This window comes from Falco biarmicus, chromosome 1, assembly GCF_023638135.1.
Source record: "Falco biarmicus isolate bFalBia1 chromosome 1, bFalBia1.pri, whole genome shotgun sequence".
NCBI lineage: Eukaryota > Metazoa > Chordata > Aves > Falconiformes > Falconidae > Falco > Falco biarmicus.
This window is the reverse complement of record NC_079288.1, coordinates 48,256,710-48,284,347: the sequence shown is the minus strand read 5'-3', so window position 1 is coordinate 48,284,347 and position 27,638 is coordinate 48,256,710. Positions and strand designations below refer to the sequence as shown.

General features: G+C 37.1%; 1 protein-coding gene across 1 annotated transcript in view; it reads right to left on the bottom strand.

Moving 5' to 3' along the window:
• Nucleotides 1–27,638, bottom strand: part of PDGFC (platelet derived growth factor C) — a 135,249-nt gene that overhangs the window by 23,894 nt on the left and 83,717 nt on the right. The window contains exon 3 of the mRNA XM_056326538.1: nt 13,875–14,055. Within this exon, the coding sequence (XP_056182513.1) occupies nt 13,875–14,055 (181 nt within the window). The remainder of the gene's footprint in view (nt 1–13,874; nt 14,056–27,638) is intronic.

The window sequence follows — 27,638 nt, the reverse complement described above, 5'->3', positions numbered from 1 at the left end:
TTGCTGCATTAGCCTGCTAGAATGAAAGATATTGGCTAACCGCAAGTTTATCCTTTGATCAAGACAGAAAGAGTGCTTCAAAGTCATATGATTGAAAATGCTCACTTAAATGCTTGACAAAGCACTGTTTCACAAATAAGCAAAATAAAAAGATAAATTAAGATGATATTAAAAAGGCATTATTTACAAGCATCGATCACCGATTACATATCTTAGGTTTGTTTTTTTTTCCTGGGCATGGGGGACAGACATTACAAACTGCTGCAGAAGAGTGGAAAAAAGAAGTAAGGGGAAAAAGCAACTTTGCAAGGAAACACTGGTCAAGAACACTCACTGAAGCCCCATGAGATGACTGTTTGCTTAAATAAGAATAGAAACCCATTCTGAAGTTTCTCAACACCAGAAATGAAATGTAGTTGAGATGTACAGCATAAATTACACTTACAAAGCAATGTCAAACAAGTTGGGTGAATGCCTGTGTGATGTGATGACTGCCATGTTTTGCTGAAGATAGAGTCAATCTAGTGTTTGGGGAAAATCTTTTCTGGGTTTGTGAACAATTATACGTTTAAGATACCTAATTGCCAAGAAGATAGTTTATCATGTTCTTAGCCTTCTTCCGCTATTTACCATTTAATTTGAAGCTGCTTTGCATTTTTCAGATTACCTGTGCAATCCCACTGGACAAAGAGGAGTGTTTGAATGAACAAACTGGGATGCGTGAGCACTTGTGGAATGGGAGGGGAGACAAACTGCTTCAGGTACGTCACCATAAACTTAATATAATTGGACTGAATTTAGATGAGTAAAAATTCCCTTTGTAAGTTTATATTCCAGTCAAAAAGTCAGAAGAGGACATTTTGCTATTTGACAATTAAGGTTAGAGTCTCTCCTCAAATGATATATTAGTATTAGATATGGGTTACCTTAGGAAGTATTACATGTTGTAAGAGAATTCTGAGAAACTAGGATGTTTTAATAAGTAACTAAAATTTTGACACCTTTTCTTTTTCTCTCCCACTATTCCACTTCTCCTACAGAAAATTAAACCAATTTTTTGAGATAACACTGATTATGATCTCAGAATGATAACATCAATACCGCTTTTAACCCAATTACGATCAAAGTTAAATTCTTCCAGGCAATCTTTACTTCATTGCTGAAACTGGTCCATGTGTATATATAATTCACAACTAGGAAATTACAGGAATAGGTAGCAACTGTGAAATACGATCTCAACGGGCAGAACAGTATTCTTAGCGTAATAAATGCATATAGAGAAGCAATTATTTGCTAATTAATTTATCAATATATTTTAAAAAAATAATAAACTATTTAAACTTCATTTTGATGATGTGGTTATTGTTTTTCAGACTTCAATACCTAATATTTCCTGTTGAAGGCAACGGAAACTGCTTGTCTAAAAATCTGTCACCAGTGACATTACCTGTATGACCGAAAAAGAACTAGAATCAAAACGCCTGAAGATTTCAAAAGCCTATACATTGGAAAGTATAAGATTATCTACTATTGCAATTTCAATAGTGTGCTTATCATTATAGGAGTAGAAATAATGAACACTAAAATTGCATGCAATAATAAATCAAAGTTGATGCAGTTAGAATAACTTTGAAATACAATTATTCTCCTGACAAAACCACACAGTAATACCATTTGTAAACAGAATGATCCAACCACGACAATTTGGCACTATATCTACTGCCAGTTACCCCCCCTCAGGTAACCTGACTTCTTTTCTCTTTCTCCTGTAAACCTCAATACAGGACAAAAAAGAAAAAAAAAGAGCTTGCACCCTTGTCCTGCAGCAGAAAATACCAGTGAAAGGTCCAAGTGCCTTCCTGCAGGGAAGCCACGGCTGTGGCAGACTGTCACTGGAGGCAGAACACTGTACATGACATAAAAAATGTATATGAAATATCCACATGGAGCAGTTCGCCTGCTGTGCCCAGTGCAAGATGTGTTTCTTCCTGGTTCTCTTTAGGGATTCTCTAACTGCTTGATCAGGAGATTACTTTTTGCAAGTATTTAATTAAAAAGAGAGGACGGTGTGAAGTCTTTTGTAAGCACGCATAATCGCCTACTTTATTAGGGAATTATATTTAAAGGAAAATGAAGAATGGAAAGTAACATTTTCTTAAAACTGTGTGGTTGAAATTATTTTCCTCTGGTTTCGGATTTTTACGATGACATCACCTTAGTATCTTGCCACTCTTCCAAGTATTAACCACAAAATTTAGGCAAGCTCCTATCTATAAATTATCCACTGGCATTTTTGTATAGCACTAGCTTTGTGAAGTATAACTTTGTATGGCTTGCTTAATGATGCTCTTTAAGCTCACAGAATTGTTCTTTAAATTGTCATTAACTTTTTAAACAGACTGCAGAGAAAAGTCAGTTCCGTTCACACTGGGCAGCTTTTAATTTATTGATTCTCCAAATTCCACTATAATCTGTTAGCATTTTTAGAAAATGAAATATCAAACCTTATCATGGAAACGTTACGATTTTTTTTTCCTTCTTTAACAGTATGGCAAGTCTATTTTCCAATTTAATGAAACACCTTCCCAACACAGTTTTAAAAATATATTAGACGCACTAGTAAGAGATACACAGTTCATAGAAAAGGAGGCAATACATGACTAAATGTAATGGGTGCCTACTTAAAACAATGGACAGCAACCACAGCCTCAGAAAATGATCACAACAGTCCCGGTAAATATACTTATTATCTAAATGAAAGTCTGCAAATCCTCCTATTTACTAGCACTGTTACATACAAATATTAGTTGTTAATTTCTCTTCTTCTGTTTAGTCTTAATTCTAAGAAAATATATTTAAATAAATCCTACATGGAGATACCTTCTAGGAGCTTGCAAAAGTAACAGCTGATTTTACTTTGCTCTTCTGTCAGGACGTCACCTCAAAGGTATTCTTAGGCCTTAAATTAATTAGGAATATAGTGCTGCTCTGCAGTACATCATCAGAACAGCTGGGCTTACTATGGCACAGCACAAGGCTGCTGTGGGGTTGACAGTTGCCCAAAGACCTGCCCTTGTGCTTTGCCTCTGTGCAGAGGGCTTTGCACAAGGTTCAGATTCACTTGTGTCTCACATCTGCAAAATATTGGGCAGTCACACCGATCACCTCTATCACGTCAAAGATGTGCAGGTTTGTCCATAAATTCCAATATTTTTAGATATAATGTGTTAGCGAAGTTGTAAATTGCTTCCAAATTTTATATTGCCTTTCATCCATCTAAATACCTAGCTGTAAAAGTAACTCAATTTTTTTATTCTTAATGATTATTGGGTACATAATTGAAAAACCCTCTGCCAATTTTTCATTTGTCTTTGTGCTGTTGACTTGACTATCTATCTTTGATTTTTTATTTTTTTTTTTTTTTGGTGAAAAGCTGTGCTGTCCTCGGAAGTATTTTATACTAGCAGTTTCAAAGCACTCATATGAACCTTAATTCTACATTTATGTTGCGTCAAAAGATGTACTGCTATTTTAGGCACCTAATCCCAAGGGTTTTTCTCTACATGAAAGGTGCCTATGACTTTCTTAAGCAGAAAGGCAATTTAAAAAAGTAAACACAGTATTTAAAGTTATATATATTGACAGAGCGCAAACAAGAAGGGATCAATGACAGGATTTAGTTTGACCAAAAGACAAGAATTTGAAGCCAAAAAGGCATTACACAGATGACTCAAGAATGGGAAGTATTTTATTATTAACTTTTGACTACCCAGAACACCTCACATTGAAAAGCCCGAAGACAAATACGCACACACAAATCAAAAGAGTTCAGAAGATCAGAGTGATTTTCAGAAGATAAGCAAGGGCAACCCTATTAACAGCTTACATATTAAAAGCCTACATGTATGTGGCTAATTATCCTGCTATGGATTTGGCATTTGGCCCTTTCCCCCAAGAAATACAGATGATGACCGAGTGACTTTGATAATGTGGCTCAACTCAGTTATCTTACTCTCCTTGGCTACCCGATCATTTTGGTCACGTCAGCCAGCAGGGAAGTTCAAGGTCAGTTGCACGGAGTTAGTAAAACTTGTCTACAAAACCATTTTAGAATTTAGATGTTTTGAAGTTTCAAAAATAGTAACCTTTTTACATTCACATGCAGGCACAATAAGTAAAATACTGAAAATAAAACATTTGAGAATTCAAATTTAAGAAATTGTATTGACTACGCCAACTATTAATAAAACCATGATGATATTGATTTCCAACAAAATTACCTTAGCACAGCATCTGTCTTGTTAAAGACAGTCATGCTGCTTAAAGGGTATTTGTCACACTGTTAGGAGAACATTTAGAAAAAGAGATGTCTACTAAGAAACTCTTATCTACGTGCTATCAAAAGACACCAGGGCTACATACTGGAGAATAAAGCATCACATTGCTTTTGCTGTCTACACCCCTGCACTGAAATTCCCCTAACCACCTAACAGACCGACTCAGATGAGACCCGAGAACTGTGGTATGTGGTGTCAGGGTAGAGTTATTATGGAGTTCACCCAAGGAATCCTTTTGCAGCTGAAAGGGAAGGTTATTCAGAACGACCAACTTCACAATGTCTGTAGGATTACATGCAAAATTTCTTCCAAAGGCTGTGCCATCTGTTTTCACACCTCCACTTTCCAAGTGCCTTTGAACCTGGTCTTTTCATGCACTAAATCATTCCCTTCAATTTGAAGCCCAGCATTTTTTTTTTCTCCTCATAAATGATTCTTATTATTTTTCTTCCTATGATTTATTGCCCAGCTCAAAAGCAGAATGAAATGACTCCTCAAGCAGCCTGAGCTTCCAGTCTTTGGAAATGTCTTTTGCCAAACAAATTGCCCTCCATTTTCACATGCAAGGTTTTGTTTATTTAATTTTGTTTTTTAAACAATTACAGCTCTTCAACAGCATACAGCAGGTACCAGGAGCGAACGTGGAAGCAGCCCTCCTGAATTCCTTCTCCACCACCCTAGTCAGAAATAATTGAAAGAACAGATGCAACAGCTTTGTGATTATCTAGACTTTCCCAAGGAAAAAAACCCCGAAATGTTTTCAACAAAAATCATGGCTCCTTCAGCCAAACCTTTCATCATCATAATTTAAAAAAGTTTTGAGTGCTTATGAGCAGCTAACAAATGACAGCTCATAATCCCCATCTGTAACACCAGAGGCCAGGTACTGCAAAGACAAGACAGGTGCAAATTTTGGTATTCCCATAGTGCTTATTATCTATCCCTCTTTAGAAACAAAAGGATTTCTCTGAACACCACTACCAATACCCCACATTAATCTCTCCACAAGCAAACTCTTACCCTGAAGCTACTATATATTGTTATTACTCTGTCAAGAATTTTTTTCCTGAGTTTAAAGAGGTGCTTCTACCAGACTGTGGAGTTAGACTGTGCAGTCAGTCATCTCATTGATCTCAAATGTCTAGAGCTGCACCCATTATTGCATTTTTTCCCCACACAATTCTGCTGTTTTTAAGAGCCTTTCAGATCTGGACCATATGGAAAAAAGTAGAGAAGTCACACTGAGTAACTCTGTTCTGTCCCAAATTCTTTCCTTTCATCCCTGTTTTATCTCTTCCTACCAGCCTTATGGTATGAAAAATTAGCGGAGGACACACCACTAATTAGTTCCTGCCTGTTTTGTTGGAGTAAGGCAATGGATAGGACTGCACCATGACTGACAGATTAATAATTGATAGGGACACAACATGAATGCAGCGACAATAGCATCACTGAAAATTACGGTGCTGCCTGAAACCTAGTATCAAATGTACATTTGCTTACCTTTTTTCCACTAGCATGTCAGACACAACGCCTCAGTATTTGAAAGCACAAAAAATCTAGGACTGTGCCAGTTACACAGGGGATTACTTTGAGAATGGGACAGAGTCACTTTGCTTTGGAATTTGTAGAGAAGCCATCAGCGTGCTTTCTCAAAAAGCTGTGAATAACATGTTGATCCTGGAAATTGGAAAAGGGATAGTCAACTAGACAATTATGTAATACTTAAAACATAAAAAATATAGGTAGCCAAAAAAAAAACCACAAAAAAACACCAAACCCCCAAAACAAACAAACACACACCAACCAAACCAAAACGAAAGCCCAGCAGAACTAAAGGGACCTAGGAGAACAGAAAGGTGGTGGGGGTTTTTGTCTACGTTTTTTGTTTTGGTTTGGGGTTTTGTATTTGTTTTTTTGGGGGGTTGGGAGGTGGTTTGGGTTTTTTTTTAACCAAACATATTAAGTAAGAAGTAACTTAGATAACATTTAGGAAAGGTTTAAATGAGTAAAACCAAACATACACAAACCCACACATAATTAATTGATACACTGCACTCTAGAATAGATACAATCAAACAGATTGAACAAATAAATTGGAACCATGACTACAGAATTATTGTAAAAGACTAAAGGAACATTTGGACATCAATGTGGCATATTTATGTTGAGGTAGCATCCAACAACTCCCACTATGCAGGATCAGTAAGTATACAGTTTAAGAGTGACACGTTTTTAATATATGTACATATCCCTCTCAAGTAAAGGAGCTGTTTGAAGTTTCTTTTCTATGAGGTGCCTATGCAATCTGATTTTAGCAAAGGACATTGTGAAGGCATGAAGTTTACCCGGTTTCAAGAGGTACACAGACAATTATTTGCAAGGAACATCTGTTACAGATTACTAAATAGACAAAGCACACAGGCTCAGGGAATCCGTCTCTTCTGCAGAAAATAGCTGGTCGGTGGGGGAGTACTGGAGGGGTGAAGAATCTCATCTGCTTGCCCTCCTCCTACTGCTCCCTGCCACCCCTTTATGTCCACCCCTGGTTGCACGCTCCTGGGCTAGACAACCTTTGGTTTGATTCAAGGCAGGCCGATATATGGGAAACAGGGAAGGCAACTGGAAAGGCTTAGAAACTCGTCATTGCTGCTAACTCTGCTGAGTAATAAAATTTTCAAATTCCCGTGCCAGTATACATAACACATCTTAAGTGCTTTAATGCATTCCTACTGACTGATAAAGACTAACCAGCTTGATCTAATCCTCATTGGTTTGTAAAGAACTGTTTTAGAACTGAGATTTTGAGAAAAGAGAATCCTTTTGAAGATCAGTTAAAGGAAAGTTGGTACAAGTAGAGAATAATATATTTCAGGCTAATATTTATAGTTGCTAGAGTGGCAGTATTATTCTTCTGTTAATTTCCTCTGTGTATTTGCTCTGATTAGACATAATTCAGTCCTTCCTGAGGGAACTTAATGCAAAAAAACCCAACCGAAAGACTCAAATACTACTTGAAAAAAACTTTATCAGTTAGTATAATGGTCCATTTCATTAAACAAAAAAAACCAATCTGAAATGTCCTTCAAACTCTGATGTCAGAATGCAGTAAATGACATATACTTATTTTTAAATCTTGAGTTTCAATATTCAACTGTACTTTAATATAAGGGATACGTTCTCATGGAGACTCCCAGAATATGCTCAGGACCACAGTATTAAAATATCATATGGCTGAAAGTTATTTTCCTTAATGACGTGTTCCCTGATTATTAGCAGGTGTCAACATCAATGCCTATTAAATCAAGCTGAATGACAAAAACAACACCAAAGGTCACTGACATGGTAATCCACAAGGGTGGTAATTCACCCCAGCCCATCTTCCCCATGTAGCATGTATTCTCTTCCTTGCATCTTTAATATGGATTTTCCTCATTACTGTCTTTCCTGGATTTGTACGCACGTGTATATATATATATATATATATATATATGTTTTACTTTCTCATTAGTTGGAAAAATATTGTTCTTTCAGATTGTTCACAAACAGAAATAATCTTATTTAAGATACCACATACACCAGCGAGACCACTCCCAGAGTCATGATATTCCAGACTTTTGAAATTTTTCAAGACAAGAAAAAAAACTACTCTTGTTCCTATGTTTAACTTCTGTTGTAGACTTTTTGAAAAAACTGAGCACACAACATTAAAACATACATGCAAGATTTGTTGCAGAGCAATACAATAAAGTAAATGATAGACCATGTGAAAGCAACACTCATTTTCAAATTAAACAAATATGCATATACAAACTTCCAATGGAGATGCTATGAGACACACTAATAAAGTTTACAAATAATAAAAGAATCCCTGACAGTATAAACATTTATTACTAAATGAAAACTTAGTAAAACCTTTAGAAACTTAAAGAAATTAAAGAAAAAAATATGGTCTCATGTATTTGAAACACCTTCTGGATATGTTTTCTAAACCTCTTCACTTTTTAGGGCATTTAAAGAAGTAAAACATTGCACTGAATCATCCTTCTGTCTGCTTTCAAGTGGGAGGAGAGGGCTCATACGTGACCAAAGACATAATTTGGGAAAGGAGCAAAAAGCCTGCTTCTTCTTGACAGTTGCAGTACCCCATCTCCTGTTTATGGCAATAATTTCTGCTTGAAACAGGTTGCCAGAGGGATTTAACTTGCACATAATGCTATTTTGAAAACTAAAAAGACAGCACTTTTCACCGGCTCTTCTCCACCTCACTTGTTTTGATTTCCCCTCAATACTGTCTTTCAAAAATACAATTGTAAGACTTATATGAATGCTCCATAACCAGAATCAGTTATGTTACTTATTGAACACTCCTGAAGCTTTCAGGAAAAAATTATACTGATTTCTTTTAATAGAAAAAAAGCAAAGCATGACATTTGAGGTGTGGTAACATACTCGTATTTAATTTTGAAATTATTGTTACTTATTTAGAAACAATATCAGCTGAATTTTTTATACTTTTTGCCACACTGAAACTGGGTGGGATATACAATAAACTTCCAAAATAAAAAAAATTATATCTTCTTTAAGTATACAACAAATCTTAAAAAAAATAAAATAAAACGTTTGTCCAAGAAAACAAAATTACTTTGTCCTTACTTTGTCCTACAAATAACCAGTGAAATGATTTCTGATTCTTTTCAGCCTGAGCCACTGTAAAACTAGCATCACAGAAAAATACAAAATAATTTATATATACTACATGAGAAACTACATTCGCATTTTAGCCAGACAGAAAGGAACGTAGTCCTTCAGAGTAAAAAACTTGCTGTCATATACGCATAGTCATTCCTTTTAAGAGCTAAATGACAACCAAGTAGGTTCACAATGTCTCTCTTCCTTTTTGAGTGTCAGAAAATCCACACTGACATCTCAGGTTGTGCAGGTCAAGGACACACTGTCACAGACATGTGTGCTGCCCCACAGTTTTGCTATAACAGTTTTGCTACATTAATTTCTAACCCTTTGCTTCACATACACAAAATTTTATTTTTTTTTAAATGTCCACGTGACAGAATGAAATATTGTCATGGGAAAACAAGATGTTATGATTTGATTAGAAAATACCCTTCAGATGTTCTCTCTGCTTGCTAGGGTGGTTTTTTCCTCCCTCTCATTGTAGTCCCATGGATAACAGCCACCCTCAGTTTTGTACTTTTTGTAGTCTTTTCATTAATCTGAAGCATGTCCTTCTTATCTATGTACTCTGTGGTGATCTTTAACATTTCATTTAAGAAATGTCAAAAAAATTTGTCTTTAGATCTCAAACAAATTTAATGCAAAAAGAAATCTCCAGGGAAAGAATTAGCCCCCAAACCTCTCTGATTTACAATGAATTTTTGCCACACACAAAGATAAGCCCTCCTCGAGCTTTGGTACTGACATGCAAGACACACACCTGATACCTGTGATATCTGTGGATTTTTGAAAGGAATGGAGTGCTAGGTAAGAGCTTTCCTTTTTCTGTTCTATTAGTATATGCACTCTTTAGATTTTATTTGTCTTTTTCATTAAACAAGCTCAGTTTACAAGGTTCCACAAACAGAGCAAAGCTAAGTCAAAAAGCTAAGTCTAAAAGAGCAAAGCTCAGTCAATTTGGATGCAATAAAGGAACAATTATTAGACAGCTCTAAACAGATTATCCGTATTAAATTTAATCTTCATTACCATTAAGAGCAAGAGAACTACTAACAGCATCTCTGCATCAAAAGAAAAAAAACCCACCTCTCTATGACTGAAGTCCAGGTAGCCACACAGGTACCGCACCGAATTTACAGACCACCTGCCAAGTCCCTTTGAAGCTGGGTCAGTCTTTAAACTTGGATTTTCCTCTTCATCTTCACTTGCATAGAAGAGGGTTAAGTCTGCTCTTTGCAAAGATCTTTGGCGACAAAAGACATGCTACCATATGCCAAAAAAAGAAGGGGAATACAGTCACCCCCAGCTTCAACTTTAACTGGAGCTGCTTTGTTCTGAGTGCCCTGAATAATTAATAACTACTTTGGCAATCAGTCATGCATTCCTTAATGGCACCTCAGGCATCAAGTATCCCATTCACCCACTCCCCAAGTAACAATGGACTTTATTACATCAAGTTTTCTCTGCCAAACTTGTAACTGACATAGTTTAAACTAAACAAGTCACTAGGAAGACTGAGGCCCAAATATGTTATTAATAGAGTTTATAATGTTTCCCTCAGTTGCATGGTGCTATTATGTGGATTAGAGCTGTAACCGGGGGCAGGTAAGAAGGCCGTGGAAAGAAATGAAATATGGATGGGTTTTGCCATAAAGTTCTAGGAGGATTTCAGTGGTATAGTGCTGCCAAACCCCATGACATTTAATAAATGCATAGCTGAACCATCAAAATGCAGAACAACCGCTAAGCAGCCCCTAGCAAATAAAAGCAGCTCACCAGTAAGCACAGACTAAGTGACAGGGCAGAGCATGAAAAGAGTGACCAAGAAATCTGGGCTGAAATTAGCATAATAATTTTGAAATAAGACAAACTACATTTCTTAGTATGAATAAGCTTTTTCATCACTTCCTTCCACTTTACAGTATTCCAGGCAAAATTAACTTGCAACTACAGAACAGAGGAAAGGGAAATTGAGTTACAGCAGAATTATAAAAAGTACTAGATGCACCCAGGGTACGCAATTTAAAATGGAAGAAATTCAAATTATTAAACTGTAATTGGCTACAATCTGAAGAAAAGCTTCATGTTTTTTCTTGGGGAGCACTCTGCTTTTACACAGTACATGTGCTGCTTTTATGAGGTGCCTTATAATCCCATGATAAACCTTTCTAGAAAATAATGTGGCATCTATTGACATTGGAACTGCTGTGAATCCTTTCGAGTGACTAAATCTTAGAAATAAAGTAATCAGATCAATAGCCATTCTCCCCATACTTATTCATCATGTGAAAGGTTGGTTTGAAATCTCATATACAAAGTAAATTTTATATATATACACGATAAATTAAAGCAGATTTAGACAAAGCCATTTCTCTTGCTCTTTAAAAGACCTGAAAATGTGTCCGGTGGCGCTCTCTGTGTGTGGCCCCCAAATACAGAAACAATCTTGCGCTGTTTTATTTCAGTTTTGCTTCATTTCTCCCCAGACAATCTCTCATTGCTAGTATACCAGCCATCTCCCCCTCCCCCTCTTGTCAAAAAAATGAGGAAAAAAAATATTTAACTGTTTAGGACCAATTCATTGAAGTGAATCACTAAGTGAATCAATCATATTTTTGCAAGAATTATTTAAAATTTACGCTATTTTCTATAGCTGACACCTTTTTGTGTGGAGGTTGGGGAGCTGTAAATTTGTTTCTTTTGAAATGTTGGATGTGATCACATAGTTTTAAAGAAAACCACATTTTTTTGGCATCAGTTTTCAACTGCTTTAGGTAGAAGAAGCAGGCCTAATCCTGATACCCAGCAATATAGATTTCATTTACAACCTGCAGTCTGAAATTGTATTTTGCATGGCTTATTCAAAGGTAATTTTTGATGAAAAAGATCACACAGCCCTTTTAAACAGACATTTGGAAATTAATACTCACAAAACCAATAAGCAGTTGTTATACTGCACATTCTGAGGCTAGTTCTGAATTCTTAATGACAAAGGCATCTGCTTTGCCTGTTACATATGTGAGAGAGAACATGCTTGGTTTCTATAACAATTTGTATGTTTACTTCTTATGCTATACAATCTTAGTGGAGAAAAATGGGGGACTAAAAATGCATCCTAAGATGTCAGCTCTGGTTTTGTCTATTGAATAAGTGATGTAAAAATATCAAGGATTAAAGAATTGTTTTGCAAGTGTTGATAATTTATATTGTAACCATCTCCCCCATCAAATGTCAAGGAATAAACTCAGTCCATTTATACCACATGGCATAAAGATAATTATACATACACTCTGGTTTTTTAGGTGCCCTTGTTTAATCCATTCCAAAGAAACTGGATCATGCATAAGTACGATAGGTAGCAGGTAGGATGTAATACTAGAGCTGCAACAATGAAATTTGGCATCAGCATGCAAATAGGGATTTTCTTTTACCATTTTCTGAAAGTAAACATACTTATTACATTCCGCCCTTGAGTGTATAAAAGTTTAAACGTGGCCATATTTCAAGTTGTTTTGGAGACTGATTGACATTTTATTTAATTTCAAGATTCATCATTATCGAGTCATACTATTCTACTACCAAAAGGGTCTAACTCGTAAGAGTCATAGATGCAGATCAAACATTTATTCACTTCAGGAAGAGTTCTTAGTCAGGCCTAAATATTTAAAAATACTTACAGGAAAACAACAGAATGTACATATATATATATGTACAGACACACACTATTACGCTGACATCGCTATCAGCATGCTAAATATGTTAAGCAGAAGATCATGTGTTGTTGAAAAGATGTGTGAAATTGTTCTTGGCTTCTTCACAGTAACTGAAGTTGTGCGGATGGGGAGAGAAGGCAAAAATGGCAAAAGCAATGAGCAAGCCGAACGCGTCTCCAGTGAAGCGCATGTTGGTGGGGTTACAAAATGGATTCTTTTGATCAATTTTTTATTGAGCTTGCAGATATTTTCCACCAACCAAATACCACAGACCACAAGTCTACTTTGGAGATTCACAAAGTGAATTATGAGGAATTTTCACAAAAATGCTCCTTACTCTCTTTAAATATGGAATACCTATTCTAAAACAAGTCAATCCCTGTTCTGCTCCACTCTAATGTTTCAGAACATTATCTCGTCCTTAAAAAAATAAAATAAAATCTATAAACATTGTTTTGCTATCACAGATCTTTCACTTAGTGAAAAACGTAAAAGAAATCTGTTGACAATGAAAACAGTCACATTTTAGACAATGTCTATTGTTTAATACCTGCAATTTGCAAGCATTAAGTCACATTCAAGAGAAGTCTAAAGTACAGCTTCCAGGGAAAATACAGTGGAAAATGAGTATTATGCATTGTCTGCTTTGTCACTACAATAAAACAACCCAGAAGCATAAGAACTTTTCTGGTTTTGAACTAGGTATAATCACTTGTCTCTGTATGTCAGCTGACTAATGAAAACATTAATTTCTTCAATTTTTTTGCAACTTCCCAATGCTCTTTCAACATTTACACAGCCGATTCTTACACTGATTTTTCTTCTCAAAGCCAGAAAAAAATTTTTTCATAGTACTGTATCAGGAATGCAAACATTTTATTGAAGTTTCCACACAAACAACTGAACCCACAACTTCCCAGTCCCAAGCCATCCAAGAAGAACCACAAGAACACTCAGTTAGTTAAAAAAACAGAAACAAAATGTACAATTCTGGAAGGCAGATTGCTCATTATTATTATTATTAAGAAATAAACAGTAATTAATCCTAAGCTATTATAAGATTCTTTTGAGCTACCACTTCAAAGACTTTGTTTTCCTGAAATGTTCCAATCTGAAACATGTTACTTACTGGCATAAGAAGTGTATAATGGATGCAGAATCCAGGTTCAGAAGGAAAATATTCATCAGACACAAATCTTATTCTGATCTGGTTTCCTTTGGAGATTTGTCTGCTTGGCACACTACTGGAACCACACCAGCGCCCTAAAACAGTGCCATCACTAGGCTCTTCAATTTCTACAAAGTCGTACCTGAGCAGAAAAGAAAAATCAAATGTTTATTTACTGATAAAATTTATATAAACTTCTTACTTTAATCCATAAACTGTCTCTGCAGTTTACAATTTTTTCTTTTTTTTTTGTAATGCTAAAAGTATGCTACCAAAGTCAGCTATTTTAAACTTAGCTTCAAAGTTGCTACTGGCTTAAATACGTAATAAAATCATGCAGTGAGGTTAAAAAAAAAAAAAAAAAAGTGGAGTTAGCATTCTTAAAAGACCCATGAGTATGGTTTTGTTTGCTCCTTTTATGGAAAGCAATTACAACATATCGGATAGGGCAGAACAAAGTCAGAGAAAAAACCACTAAAATTGCCTGAGCGTGGCGCAGTAATTTGTACTGCGACATCACCAGCAGTATGCTGCGTGTCACCGGTGAAAGCTCAGGGTCTTGGTGGTACAGAAGGCTTCCCCTCTTGTAATACCAGTGGTAAATAAGCTCCTGAAGGTTAAAGTGGCCCAGGGACACTTGGACGCACGTTTTTTAGTTTATGCATATCCCAATGAGACATTTGTTGAGCAAAGACATGTCAGAAAGAACCTGGTATTTTGGGAATACTGACTAGAGAGATGTGGGTTGGGAGCTTTGAGAGAGTGAAACAAGGTTGATTTAGTTTCACATTTCTTTTAAACTGTGGTCTGGGTATCCCTGGGGACCTGTGAAGGCTCGGTAAGAAATGCCAGTCAATTATCTTCAATTAGCTTCCATACACCACACAACGGTCCTCACTTCCACTGGAAATGTTTCCCAAATCACAAAAACACTGAAAGCCACTGCTCTAGAAGGTAAGGCTGGTTTCAGTGCTTTAACCTGTTTCACGCCAGTTCCCCAGCTGCCCACCGACAGCATAAACACCAGGGGTTTCAGCGGGATTTCCCCTGTTGCAGCTTGAACCCCCCAAGCTCCTGCAGCAGCACAGCCGGGTGGGCTGTGGAGGCGCGAGCGTGGCGGGTAAAGCAGAGCCAGCACTTGGGGGTTCATCCCCACGGCTTTCCCAGGCATTGTTTGACTTTGAAACCACAGCTTGTATTCTAGCCACAAGAGTAACACACCTCTGAGAAAGCTTCAAGGTTTCTGATTTTTTTATGTTCTCTTCTATGTGTAGCCATACACTAAATGCACCTCATGTAAATCTAAATTGGTAAATAACGTTGAATCCTTTTCAAGGGTACAAACAGTCCTACCTCTGACGACAGGAAATACTCATATTTTAAAAAACATGCGCACATACTCTACCAAATATCCCAAGCAGTATTTAAGGTGAAAATCATTACCTAATAAATATTTTCTACTGAAGCTTTTTCTGGATTTTTTTTTCAGTAAAGCTAATCTTTATAATGATTCCCAGTTCCCTAGTTAAGACAGCAGGCAAGAAATTCTCGTGTTGCATGTTTGTGCAAGACTGACTTGCATGTTTATTATCTCCATTTAAAGGACCAGTATTTTTTCCACTTAATTAAAGATGAATGCAATGAATATGCTCATTAACTGTGTTCAAAATCTATTACTGCCATGTACCATAGTTTTAAATCTTTGTTGAACTTGTGATACTAATTACTTTATCACCATCTTCCCTCCCCCCCCAACACTAATTCCTTTAACTGATCCATCAGTGTTTTTGCTTTATGGTCAGGTATACAACTTATTACAAAGGCCATGTGTACATTAATTGTACTAAGGTTTCAGGGCTCATCACATCAAAATCATTTTAAGCACTAATTATTATTTTAAGATCAGCTTATGAAGTTTCTCAAAGTAACCTTTATATTTTTTTAGTTAAGAACATGAAATAATGATCTACTTCTCTGACTTGTAAAAAGCGAGTAAGTTAATCATTACATTTATTGACTTAGGCTTAAGAGGTCTGGGGGATCAGGCATAATATGGGTGTTACTGTTTCTACATAACTTGCAGAGTACTTTCTATTGCACCCTTTGGTCTCCTGGTATCCCTGAAATAAAAGAGAAACTCAAATTCCACAGTGTAAATCATAGACCCTTAAAATAAATGCTAATTAATTCCATCTGTTGAGAGGTAAAATAGAGGGAAATAAGTATTCTGAAAAACCCAAATAAAATTCAGCTTTTGGATACACATGACAGATACAGACAGTTCTGTTTGTTGGGGTGTTTCTTCTATATTCAGTTCTTTTCTCCTCGATCTTTGTATATGGTATTTGTAAAAAAGCTGTTATTTGAAAATCAGAAATCATTCTGATTACCTGTGTGTTATCGGTGTTAACTGGAGAGGTTTCTCAACCACCTTTCTCCTACCCTAACATCATTCTGATCAGAAATCCACTTGTTTCCAAGTAATAAATCTGGAAACACTCTAACCATTATATAGCACTCACTAGTACTGCACTGCAGTGTGAAGAATTATCAATATCATTATTTAAGGGATTTAACTAAAACCTATTTTCTAATCCAATCAAATATAACTTTCTCATGGCAACATGGTACAGTACATATGTCATGGTTTATAATGATTACTCCCTTTCTGCAATGTCTCCCTCAGGACCAACAAAGAATTTGTGTTCTTCTATGTTGAACAAACGATTCTAGTGCTGTAGACAAAAATGTCTGTTTTTATAAGAAAATATGGAAGATAGAGTATTTTTTTCTTACTGCTGAACACAGAGGTAGGTGGAGCTCCCTGCATAATATAGACATTTCACCATCAGCAAGGGGAATCTTTAGAAGCCCTGTCTACATCAACAGAAAAAAGTCCCTCACGTCCCTCACCTGTTTCCTGGACATAAAGACATTTTTAGCCAGTAACTTTATTCCTGTCATCTAGCCTGAAAGTGCTGTGAGAGCCTGCCAAAATAATCTTCTGTGCAACTAAAATTCCTTGCATTGCACATCTGGACTAAAGTCTGAACTTATTGTGAAAAGTAACAAAAAGTGGTTCAGATGTTTTAACATTTACGAGATTGTGCTACATCATTCTGCAGCTTCACATCACAGGGCTAAAGAGCAGCAGGGACAACAGCATAGCCATTCAAAATTATTTCCCCATCAAGAGAAGCCTGTACTTGCAATGCAAGATAACTATGACAAATAACCAAGAACTGAGAAGCTATTTTCCATCTGCAATGGAGTAAAAATTAAAATGCATGTTGTACCAAACAATGAATCCTTCTTTTCTGTGGAACATACAAAGCAGAAAACACGACCCTTTTTGACAATGACTGAAGAAATGCTCTGCTACTAAATCTATGTTCAATACATTATTCAAATATTACAAAGTAAAATTTATGACAAAGAAGTAGTCCAATCTTTCCTGGGATGAAAGATGCTTTTGTCTTTAGTCATGATGCCCACAATGCCTTCCATTATACCTGTGTCAGAACATGTATGACTCTTCCCTATGGCCTAGGTGCCTAGGACCATAAATTGAATTAACCGGAACAAAGAATGTGTTGGAAGAGAGAAAGGAAGCAATGTAAGTGACTCTAAACTTCAATGCCTTTCCAGCCAGGAAATGTCTTTTCCAAGGGAACAGGTTTTCCTCCCCCTTCTATATTTTTCCTGGGGTTTACACTGTCATTTGCTAAACATATTCTGACAGGCTGTTTACCTTGGCTTGCAGTTTTGTGACCTTTTTGTGGCTTCTCTCTGCCTTCCGAATTCCACAAATACATCAATGAATGTAAGAAGCAGAAACCCACAGGGTAAAACACTTTGTCATATCAGTGACATTGGACCTTTCTAACTGTATATAAATGCATGCTAGACAAAAATCTAGCACACCCATTAAAACAGGTTGTGAAAGGTGAAATACATTTTTCCTTTCCCCTTTGATAAGAACCTGTTTCAATTTTTTTTCTTTTTTTAAATGAAGAAAAAGTTGATAACAACTCCTGCCTTTTTTTATTATTTTTTTCCACTGTGTCCTGTGGGATGCTGTAATATTTCTCTTCCAATTTGTTTAAAAGCACACGGACTTCCAAGGTTTTCCTGGTGCTGGCATAACACAGCAGAATACCTACCTCAGCTGCAGACCAAAAGCATTCAAGATTCCCCAGCAGTTCCTCAGACAAACTGTTATTGACTAGAACTTAGATAGCTTATATTTGGACAGCTTCTATTTTTGGAAACATTGGAAATTACTAAACCTGTCACCACCAAAACATAATTCTGATTTTTTCTAAGCAAAATTATAACACCATCATTCTAAAGGAAAATTTCCTCTCCCTATTCCACCTCCACGTGAAATAATTTTCATTTTTGCTATTGAAATATTTAACTTTCCTATGGAACGGTATTTTTGGTTTTCCATCATTTGACTTTAACTGTGTGTTTGTTTAGAAAAAACTGTAAGGGTATTGGCAACAGTCTACACAGCCTTCACCTCTTAGATTCTGTTCAAATTACATCTGTAAGTAATCATACCGCTTTCTGTGAAACAAGCACTGCATTTACATATAGAGGAAAGTCAGGCCAAATGTTTAGCTTGAAGATGTTTTTTTCAAAGCTTGTCACCCTCACTTGAGGCCTCCTCCAAGCAGCCCAGCCATCCGATGCTGCTCTGAGGGGCAGATTCACATTTACCCGAGTGAAGGGGGAACACCAGAGCACGACAGAGGCCCTCGAACCCCCAGTATCTAACAGCAGACCCAGTCTGTTTAACCAGCCTGGTTGTAACACGCCGTACAGACTCCAGTAAAAACACATGGCGGGACAAGGGGAATGCAAAGCTTATGACAAAGGGCAGGGGGAAGATGAGAGGGCCTGAAGGAGGAAGAAGCCAGACGAGGCGAGTGACACGCTACATGAGAGAAATAAGTGGATTTCAGGCAAAGTACACTCCTGCAGATGTAGCAATACACTTGTAAAAAGAAGAGCACACTGTATCAGTCATTTCATAGGTGGAGAACTTTCTTTTCTATTACCAGTACTACCCCTCTCACTGAAAGTAAAGTATGTTTTCATCAAAGTCTTTTCCTCAAAGACCAAGGTACAGAGACAGATCATGTGAGATAAAAATGACACAAAAATTAAATAATTGATAATAATGAAACTGCAGGTAGTTGTGCACTATTTTTCAGTTTACATTAAGAGGAAATCTTACTTTTGGTATTATTTCTTTTCCCTCAGATATGGCCAGGCCAGGTAGTACAATTACCTATCAGCCAAGCTTGCAAGCTTCAGAACAGCTGTTTAATTAATTATTTTGCTTTTCCAATGCATTAATTTACATCATACTGTTCTGTATTTGTTGCCAGACAACAATATTTATATGAACCTCATACTGGGAAAGATTGGCCCATTCGCTCCAGTTCTCCATTCAGCCCAGCAGACAGAAGGTTCCTGAAATTACAGACCACTAGCAGTGCACATCAGTAAAAGTTAGCTATTAGTAACTCCACTTGTCAGCCAGGCAGCAGAGAAAAAACCTCAAATGATATAGAAAGCAAATTTCCTGAAGGAACAGAAGAGAGAGGGCACTTTGGCTGAAACGGTGACCCTGTGACAGCACCAGCAAATAATCCATGCAGGGTAAACTATCAATAAAAATTATTCTGCTCAACGTTATCAGAAATATTTGACTGGGGCTACTCTGAGCGACAGTAAAGTCAGGATATTGGAAGAAAACTGTTTTTCAAAAACTACTCAATATTAAGTTTTAAATATTTAAAATACCGAGTCTGGATTTTGTCTTTCCAATAGGAATTTCTGAAAAAAAATTACCCAGGGTCATTTGACCTTAGCTCCTGAGGCTCGCGCAGCATGGGCAGTTCTCCCCTGGCATTCATCCTCTTCAGGAGGATTTGGCAGTGCCTTCCACTCCAAGAGGAAACTCCTACAGATATCATTACAGATTACCCAACAACTGAGAAAAAGAGTTACGTTCTACGTTTTCTGTCATGCTTGATGTTTTAATGTAAAAACAGAGAAAAGACGGTACAGCAAAGATTTGACATGAAATAGATTTCCATAGTATTACCTGTATCTCCTGATCCTACACACAGTGTTTTAACAGTCACTGGAAAGAAACAGTATACCCAGATATAATCCATATAAATAACTGATAAGGTCCATTTTTTGTACTCAGAAAATGATGTTTAATTATACACAAGTATCACTTCCAGCAATAGACATCACTTCCAGCCAATAGAGCAAGTGAGCGTAAAACTCCCCAGTATCATGCCATGTCTACATTTTCCATGAAATAAAGATACTCAAGGTATAAACAGAGAACATTTCTAACTGCCGTTCACCAAATATGGATTGTAGTTTCTGCGCCAACCTACTCTGAATACATCTATTTTAGAATATGTAGTACTGTACGTTAGGAACTGCCTTATGGAAACAGAGATTCACTCACAAATGTTAGATGGTTGCCATGGTAATTTCTATTTAATCTTTCCTCATACTGATTAGTAACAGCCTGAGGCTTCTAACACAACTGCATAACTCTATATTTCTACCTTGTTATTTAGGACATATGAAAAAAAAGTTTATCTTTAGATTTCAATTTTCTTCCCCTTCATTCACTGTAAGCCACTTTGATCATAAATGTAGGTTTACAACACTGCAAGTGAAAGGGAAAACCATGGCAGAGTTCAAACCCCCAAATTCTATGCTTCAAACATTTGAACACTTTTCATTAAAAGAAAAGGATGCACTGGTTGTTTGATTTGGAGAAATTAACTGTTGCATGACCATTGTCCAGTCTACCAGAAAACCTATTTTCTTCTGCTGTGGATCCACTGAAAAGCTGAGGCATCACGTGAAGCTGAGACATGTACATGTTGCATAGTGGCTTTTGTTACTTGGTGAACTAGAGTCAGAGCACTGCATGCAAAATCAAGAAACTCAAAGAAATGTATCTTTTCACCCTCACCCCAAAACTCTCATTTATATCAAAAGTTTACCTCAGTGTCAGTTGATAAAACAGTACTGCTGGAAACATATCCCTTCCCTGATGGCTAGTAAATTGCCACAGAAACACCTCTAGGAAATAAATCATCATGACTGGTATCTAGGTGCACCAGTATCTCCACCTTCAGCATGTGAATATCCTGTAGTCTCTGAAAGTAACTTCTGCATTGTGGGAAGGAAGGAACTTTAACTTTTCCACACGAATGAGAAATTGTTAACTAGAGGAGACATTGGTAAATGTACTTAAGATCCTAAAAGAAAATAATTCCATATCCAGACAGCAACCCTGTAATACAGGAATACAGCGACCACAGTGTTCAATCCTAGACAGCCTGTGCTGCGAACTAACTTATTCTGGTGTTAACTTCTACTGATAGATTATTTCAAGCACTTGAATAGAAATCTTACAGAAAGAGACATTATAACCCCATAGATCAAAAGTGGAGGTAAGAATGAAGATTGTTTCCCAAACTCCTCCTTTTAAAAGTCCAATTGCTAAATTTTTCAGAATCTACCTATACTTATCATCTTTATATCAAAAAGTGTCAGGTATTACCAATGCCAGTCAGGACAAGAAAAATGTTTAGCTCTCTCTAAATAACGATGAAGTTTGGTCTAAAAATGGCACATTATGAGTAGAACAGAGACACAAAACAACAAAAAAAATATATGAAACTTCATACCAACATTACTATGTGTCAAAGTCAAAGATGAACTCTGGACAACTGGAGAGCTTGGAAAGACGTACTAACACATACGAATCAGCTTGCAAACGATGCCCCAGCCCGTTTACTTACCTTGGCCTTCATCTTAAGGAAGAAGTTACACATGGAGTAAGTCTCCAAGGGTTTCCATCGCTCAGGGTTATGTTACACTTACTTTTTTTCCTATTTGACTACAGATTCTCCTGTAGCTGTATAAAATACAGTTAGTAAAAAAAAAAAATCCCCGGAATTAGGAGTCACTTGGAAAGGTTATTTCTCAAGGACTAGAAGATGGGTAACTTCTATGTGAAAAATTTTCTTCTACTGTTTCACCACCAATCTGTCTGCTTTCTGCTACTCACTGCATGTTTGTTTCTTTAGTACCCTGCACAAGTTATGAATTGAAAAAATAATGTATGTAACAAAACCGGTAATAGGAGTACTCATTGTGCTGCCCACTCGTACTCCTATTTGTTGCCCACCCTCCCTTCTGCCAAGGAATACCCATGCGATTTATTATTATTATGTACTTACAGTACAACACCATGTAGAAATGGCAATCAGAATTCAGGGTCCTGCTGCACGGGACACTATACTCTCCAGAGCACATTCCCCTTCATAGAGAGGCAGCCCACTGGTTACAGACAGCACACCAGCTCAGTAAGTAACCTACACCATATAGTACTACACTCTTCATGGTTTGGAGAATGAAATGCCTTACTAAATTATTTCCCAGTACTTCTCTATAAAGTCTAGTATATTTTATCTTGGGAATTACAGAAATCTTAAGAAATCACATGTTCCTACTGTACAGATCAATATTTTGTACAAAACCAAAAACATTACTGGAGCTCAGATTTCACATCAACATCCAAGGTTGTAAAGCATTCTTTCTAACCCACCCCACTATAAAATTTCTACCTCTAGTCACACTGTTCGCATTGGTCAACGTATCTGTTCCAGCTTCTGTGAATCCATAATCATGTTTCTACCATGTTTTTTCAAGCAGCACTTTAAATATTTATTCTAGTATCCCCAATGGTAATTTTTTCTTTATGCATATCCCTTATATCCTAGAATGTAGCGATGGCTCCAGTCAACGATGTGAAAACTACTGGCTAAGCAATTTCCTAATAATATTCAAAAGCATATTTTTGGAAAACAACAACAAAATTCCTAAGGGGCATTTTCACTGTGTGAGGATGCACCCAGGGCAATGCAGGCAGCACCCTTTCCCCTCAAGCACCCTCTGATAATACAGCATCATTACACGCCTGGTCAAGTTTCCCCTCTTCCCTCGCTCCTGCCTACCTCAAGGGGATTTGTGCTCTATCTATGTTTATTTAAATGAAAACACCTTTATTTCTTTAGTTCAGCGATACAATAACATATGGTCTCTTGGCTGCTACACTAGCACACAAGGTTTACCAGTTCAGGGCAGACCATTTGTCATGAAGTCCAATATCCTGCTTCAGGACAGGCCAGTAATTGCTATTTGAACAGAGCGAAAAATCCCTATAATGTAACCGAGCAGCCGTATAACACTGCATGAGGTAGAAAATGTGTTCCCAACCCTAGCAGGAGATCAGTTTTCACCTGAAGAGTGTAGAGTTTTCTCTCACTTCGAGTTTACCTAGTTATAAATTAAAGGTCAGAAAATTATGCAAACCTATTTTTAATCCAACCACAGCATATGAATCAAAGGCCAGTATGAAATGGTACTTCTTAATAATAGTTGCTAGTTTACTGGTTTCCCTCTTCTCATGTTACTGTCAGAAAAGGAAAAGATCTATTTATTTTACCTTATAAAAGCCCTAGGATACTCCCACATGACCATTTAACCTTTTTTTAATAATAAGTAATCTCCCTTTTTGCAGTTTCTCATGCACATGCATCCTCTCAGATAACCTGATGATGTGATGAGAACAGATTAATGTAAATTGCATTACATTTCACTTCTACTTTATCCTAATGGAGCAGCATCAAGTGCAAGACAGGACCGTTACTGATTTGTCCGACTGACAATATTTGCTGGTAATACTGTCTTAACTACAATTTCATGTGAGCAACGTTGTTAACACGTCGGTGATACACATAATGAAACGACCACAGCATGTAGTTGGGAGGGAAAGAGCCAAGGAAGAGGACAAGGGGAGGAAGAAAAAAAAGAAAAGCTGCATAACAGGTGAAGAAACACAACGGTCTGTCTAGGAATAGGATGGTTGGTATGTCTGCTATTCCTGCTGAAAAAAAACAGAATAAAGGTGACGGTGAGCCTATGGGCCTAACTGCACTTAGACCTCCAGGAACTGGAAAACATCAGGGAGGGAGTCCATGCTACATATAAACAAATATTTAGACACTACACAGAGTAACTTTATGTTGCTGTACCTGCCTTTGCAGCTTGCATTTGTCCTGACATCAGGACAGAAGAGAGCCACACCAGAAACTGCAGGTGACTACAGGGCCTGTCTGCACTCCTGGGCTCAGGTGAAGATTGCTCACAGCATGGTTTTGTGCTCCCTTACAGTAGACATTTACTACTATCTTTTACTAAGTGGTGGGGCAGGAGCAGGGGAACTCCATCCAAACAACTGTTCTTGGAGTACCCTAGACAGAAGCAAGACCCACACCAATCTTCAAAGAAAATAACTTCAGTCTACAACATTAGAAACACAGCCAGCTACAGTAACATGAAACAATTTTAGAAGCAATAAATTAGGATTAGGACCATTTACAAAAATATGTTGATACTGTGGACATAGTTTACTTTATTCAAACAGCTTGCTTCAGATTGAGAGAACCAGGAAGGAATTTTAAGGAGCCTAAAATGTTTTTCAAGTCAATGAGTGCAGTCTCTGGTGTGAAAAAGTAGTAGGAGATTATGTCAACTGCCCACTCATCAGCAATCACTCCTCTAACACTCATCTGGGCTGTGAAGATAGATTTTAAGTTACTTGTGAGATAATATCCATTATAGTGTCCCCTAGCAACAGTGGATACTAAAAATGAATGCTGGGTTTATGGTAAAGAAAGGAAAAGTGGGTGGGCAAGAATGCCCCCAAATTTGTGCAGCATTTCCTTCTGATCACATCATGTAGGCTATGCTGTTCTCTCATTCTCCTCAGAGAAGCATCTCCTTCTCTTTCCCTTTTTTACATTGCACTTTGATTTGTTTAGAGAGCACAATTTTGCAGCTATAAACCCTTTCTGCAGAACTGAGTTTATTCTTTCTGAGGCTCAAGAAGCGTGTGTTACAGAGTAGTCTGAAATAACTGTACTGCTTTTTGGTTTTCTATTTTTTTTACCTTCTTTTACTTCCCACAATATTTACTTTGTCACATTTACAAAATTGTTATCATGAGAATGGAATTAAGCAACTTTTACTAAGCAGTAGAGAACCCAAAGGAATGTGTATACTTCTGGATACAGTACACAGCTCTGCCGCAGTATGAATGATGGACAGGTGCTAAACCAGCAGAATGGGACCAGCTGAATGATGAGTTAGTGTTTGAATCATTTGGTAATCAGAGTCAGTGTTTTCTGGAATCATGGAAAATCCTAAAGAAAGAGCTTTCTTAAAAAAATAAAATAATGATTAAAAAAAAAATAATCAAGGAACCAGAACTTTGTTCAATGAAAACAGAACAGAAAAGAAGCAGGTCCCAGAAACTTCTTTTGATACAAAACCCACTCATTTTTAAATAAAATAAATAAATAAATAAAAAAGATAGCAGGACGCATGAGTCTATTGGACTCTTCTGCATTCATTAAATTGAAATAACATTGTTACAACCAAACCCACATGAAAGTAATAACCTTTGTAGTATTAACCTTTTTTCTTTATATATAAAGGAATAATAGATAACCAAAAGACTCTGGTCCTAAATTAATCTAATCTCTTTAAAGACTTTGATTTGATTGCCATCCCCACTCTCATCCTCTCATCCATTTAAATCCATTCAGCATTTAAACCTCTCTTGAATGGATATCACTATTCAGTTGTCTTGCAAATGGATTGAGCACTAAAACCCAGAACGAAAAAAAAAAACCACACAAACACCAGAAGTTACTCCACCACCTGTCTTATGGCATTTTCTTATGCATAAATTTATGGCACCACAAAGTTTATGGCATTTTCTACACGCTGCTCCTAAAATGCCACCTTCCTGCCACCAGCAAAACATCCCACCTTCCTGCCACCAGCAAAACATCAATGCTGCTACTAAGGACGTCAACTCTAAATTGGCTATTTCATAATAATTCTTTCCTAACAGTATTTCAAATAAGTCAAGGTACTTGAACGTTAGAACTCATCCCAGACATTTAAATTATATGACCATCTTTCAGACTTTGAATAAAAATTATTAACAAGTAATTGGGGGATGGGGTGGTAATTGTGTATTGAGGAATGAGAATTCATATGCTTTTTATAATTCCATACATTAAAGGAATCAATCCTATCCAAAAGGATCTGAGTCACATAAGAGAGACATAATAAATTTTAACTTTAGTATGATTTCACTTTTTGTGAAGAAGTTATAGCCAATGATGAAAGAGACATTTATAAGTATCACTGATTATATATAGTCACCCAAGTGGAGCCCAGCCCACCTATATCCTATATGTGTAGCATCTCATAAAAAAGCAGGTGGCTAAAATTGAACATGCTGAAATTCTAAGGCAACAGCTGCCAGAAAAGAGCTCTAAGGACTGGTCTTCACTACAACTTTCATCTCTGTTCTCAGAGTCTGTGATTGTGATGCTGACTTTTTTTCCAGTTTGCAGCCTTAAAAATTTTGGGGGACTCCTCACTGTTTCCTGACAACTCAAATAGAGGTGGCAGCAGCAACCCCTGCCCCTTCAGAAGGCGGGGGGCAGGGAGAAGCACAAATCCCAGCAGCCCAGTTACTGTGCAACTGGAGGAGTCATGAGCACTGTCTGCACCGGCTCCTCTGTAAATAGAGAGTTCATTTAAGGGTCTTTGTCCAGTTATTCAAAGCCCACTTGAACTTGCACTTACCCAAGAGATAACTTCACCCTCTGCAATCACAGTTCACAAGAAGCATTTAAGACTGTCTGACAGTAAGGACAGCCCATCAGTTGTCCAGAAAATAATCTTTTTAGGAACTAGACCTTGATAAGAAACTCACTGCCCTCAAAAGACCCAGAATGAATACTTTATGTGAAGGGTTACATTTTGTTCCTCAATCTATGCTTGATATTAGTATGTTTTTCACACATACTTCAGTATTACCCCTATAATGCACTCAAGGCAAAACAAACAAAAATTTTGGGTGTCCCCGTCCCCCCCTCAAGGATGTGGGGTTGAATTTAACCTTTCTATAAGGAAAAGGTGTTGACATTAGTCTTTCATGCTGGTGCTCTGTTGATGCTGTAAGACACTTCCATGACAAGGGGCCAAACAGAAGCAAAAAATCTGTCCTCTTTTTTACCGAGACGCTTAGGATGCAGTTATACAAGTTTACTCCACATGCTAGATGTACAGACCTGTAGTAATTACAAGAAGTGAAGCTCCACATGGTGCAAGTTACTCGTGTCTTATATTACACCCAAAGGTCTCTTAAAAAAATTAATTAAGAAAACATTTAGCCTTTTTTATTGTGTTTACCGTAACTTATCGCTACATAGTATGCATTTGACACAATTTATGTCAAAAAATACCCCCAAAACCAGCTAAGCAAATATTTTCCTTCTTCATAGCCACTAAGGACAATGTCTGCATGTTTCCTCTTAATATACTTGTTTCAGTCTTGTCAGAATGAGCCAGATCCTTGTCAACGATTTCCTAACGATACATTCATTAAGAACACAAGTGACTGTTGAAGCCAGTCGGGTTACAGTTTCTACCACAGAACCTTAATGCCCCCCGAATGGAAGGGGATAGCTTGGGCACAGTCCAGTCACAACAGATCTCAAGTGAAAGCAAGTAGCATATAGA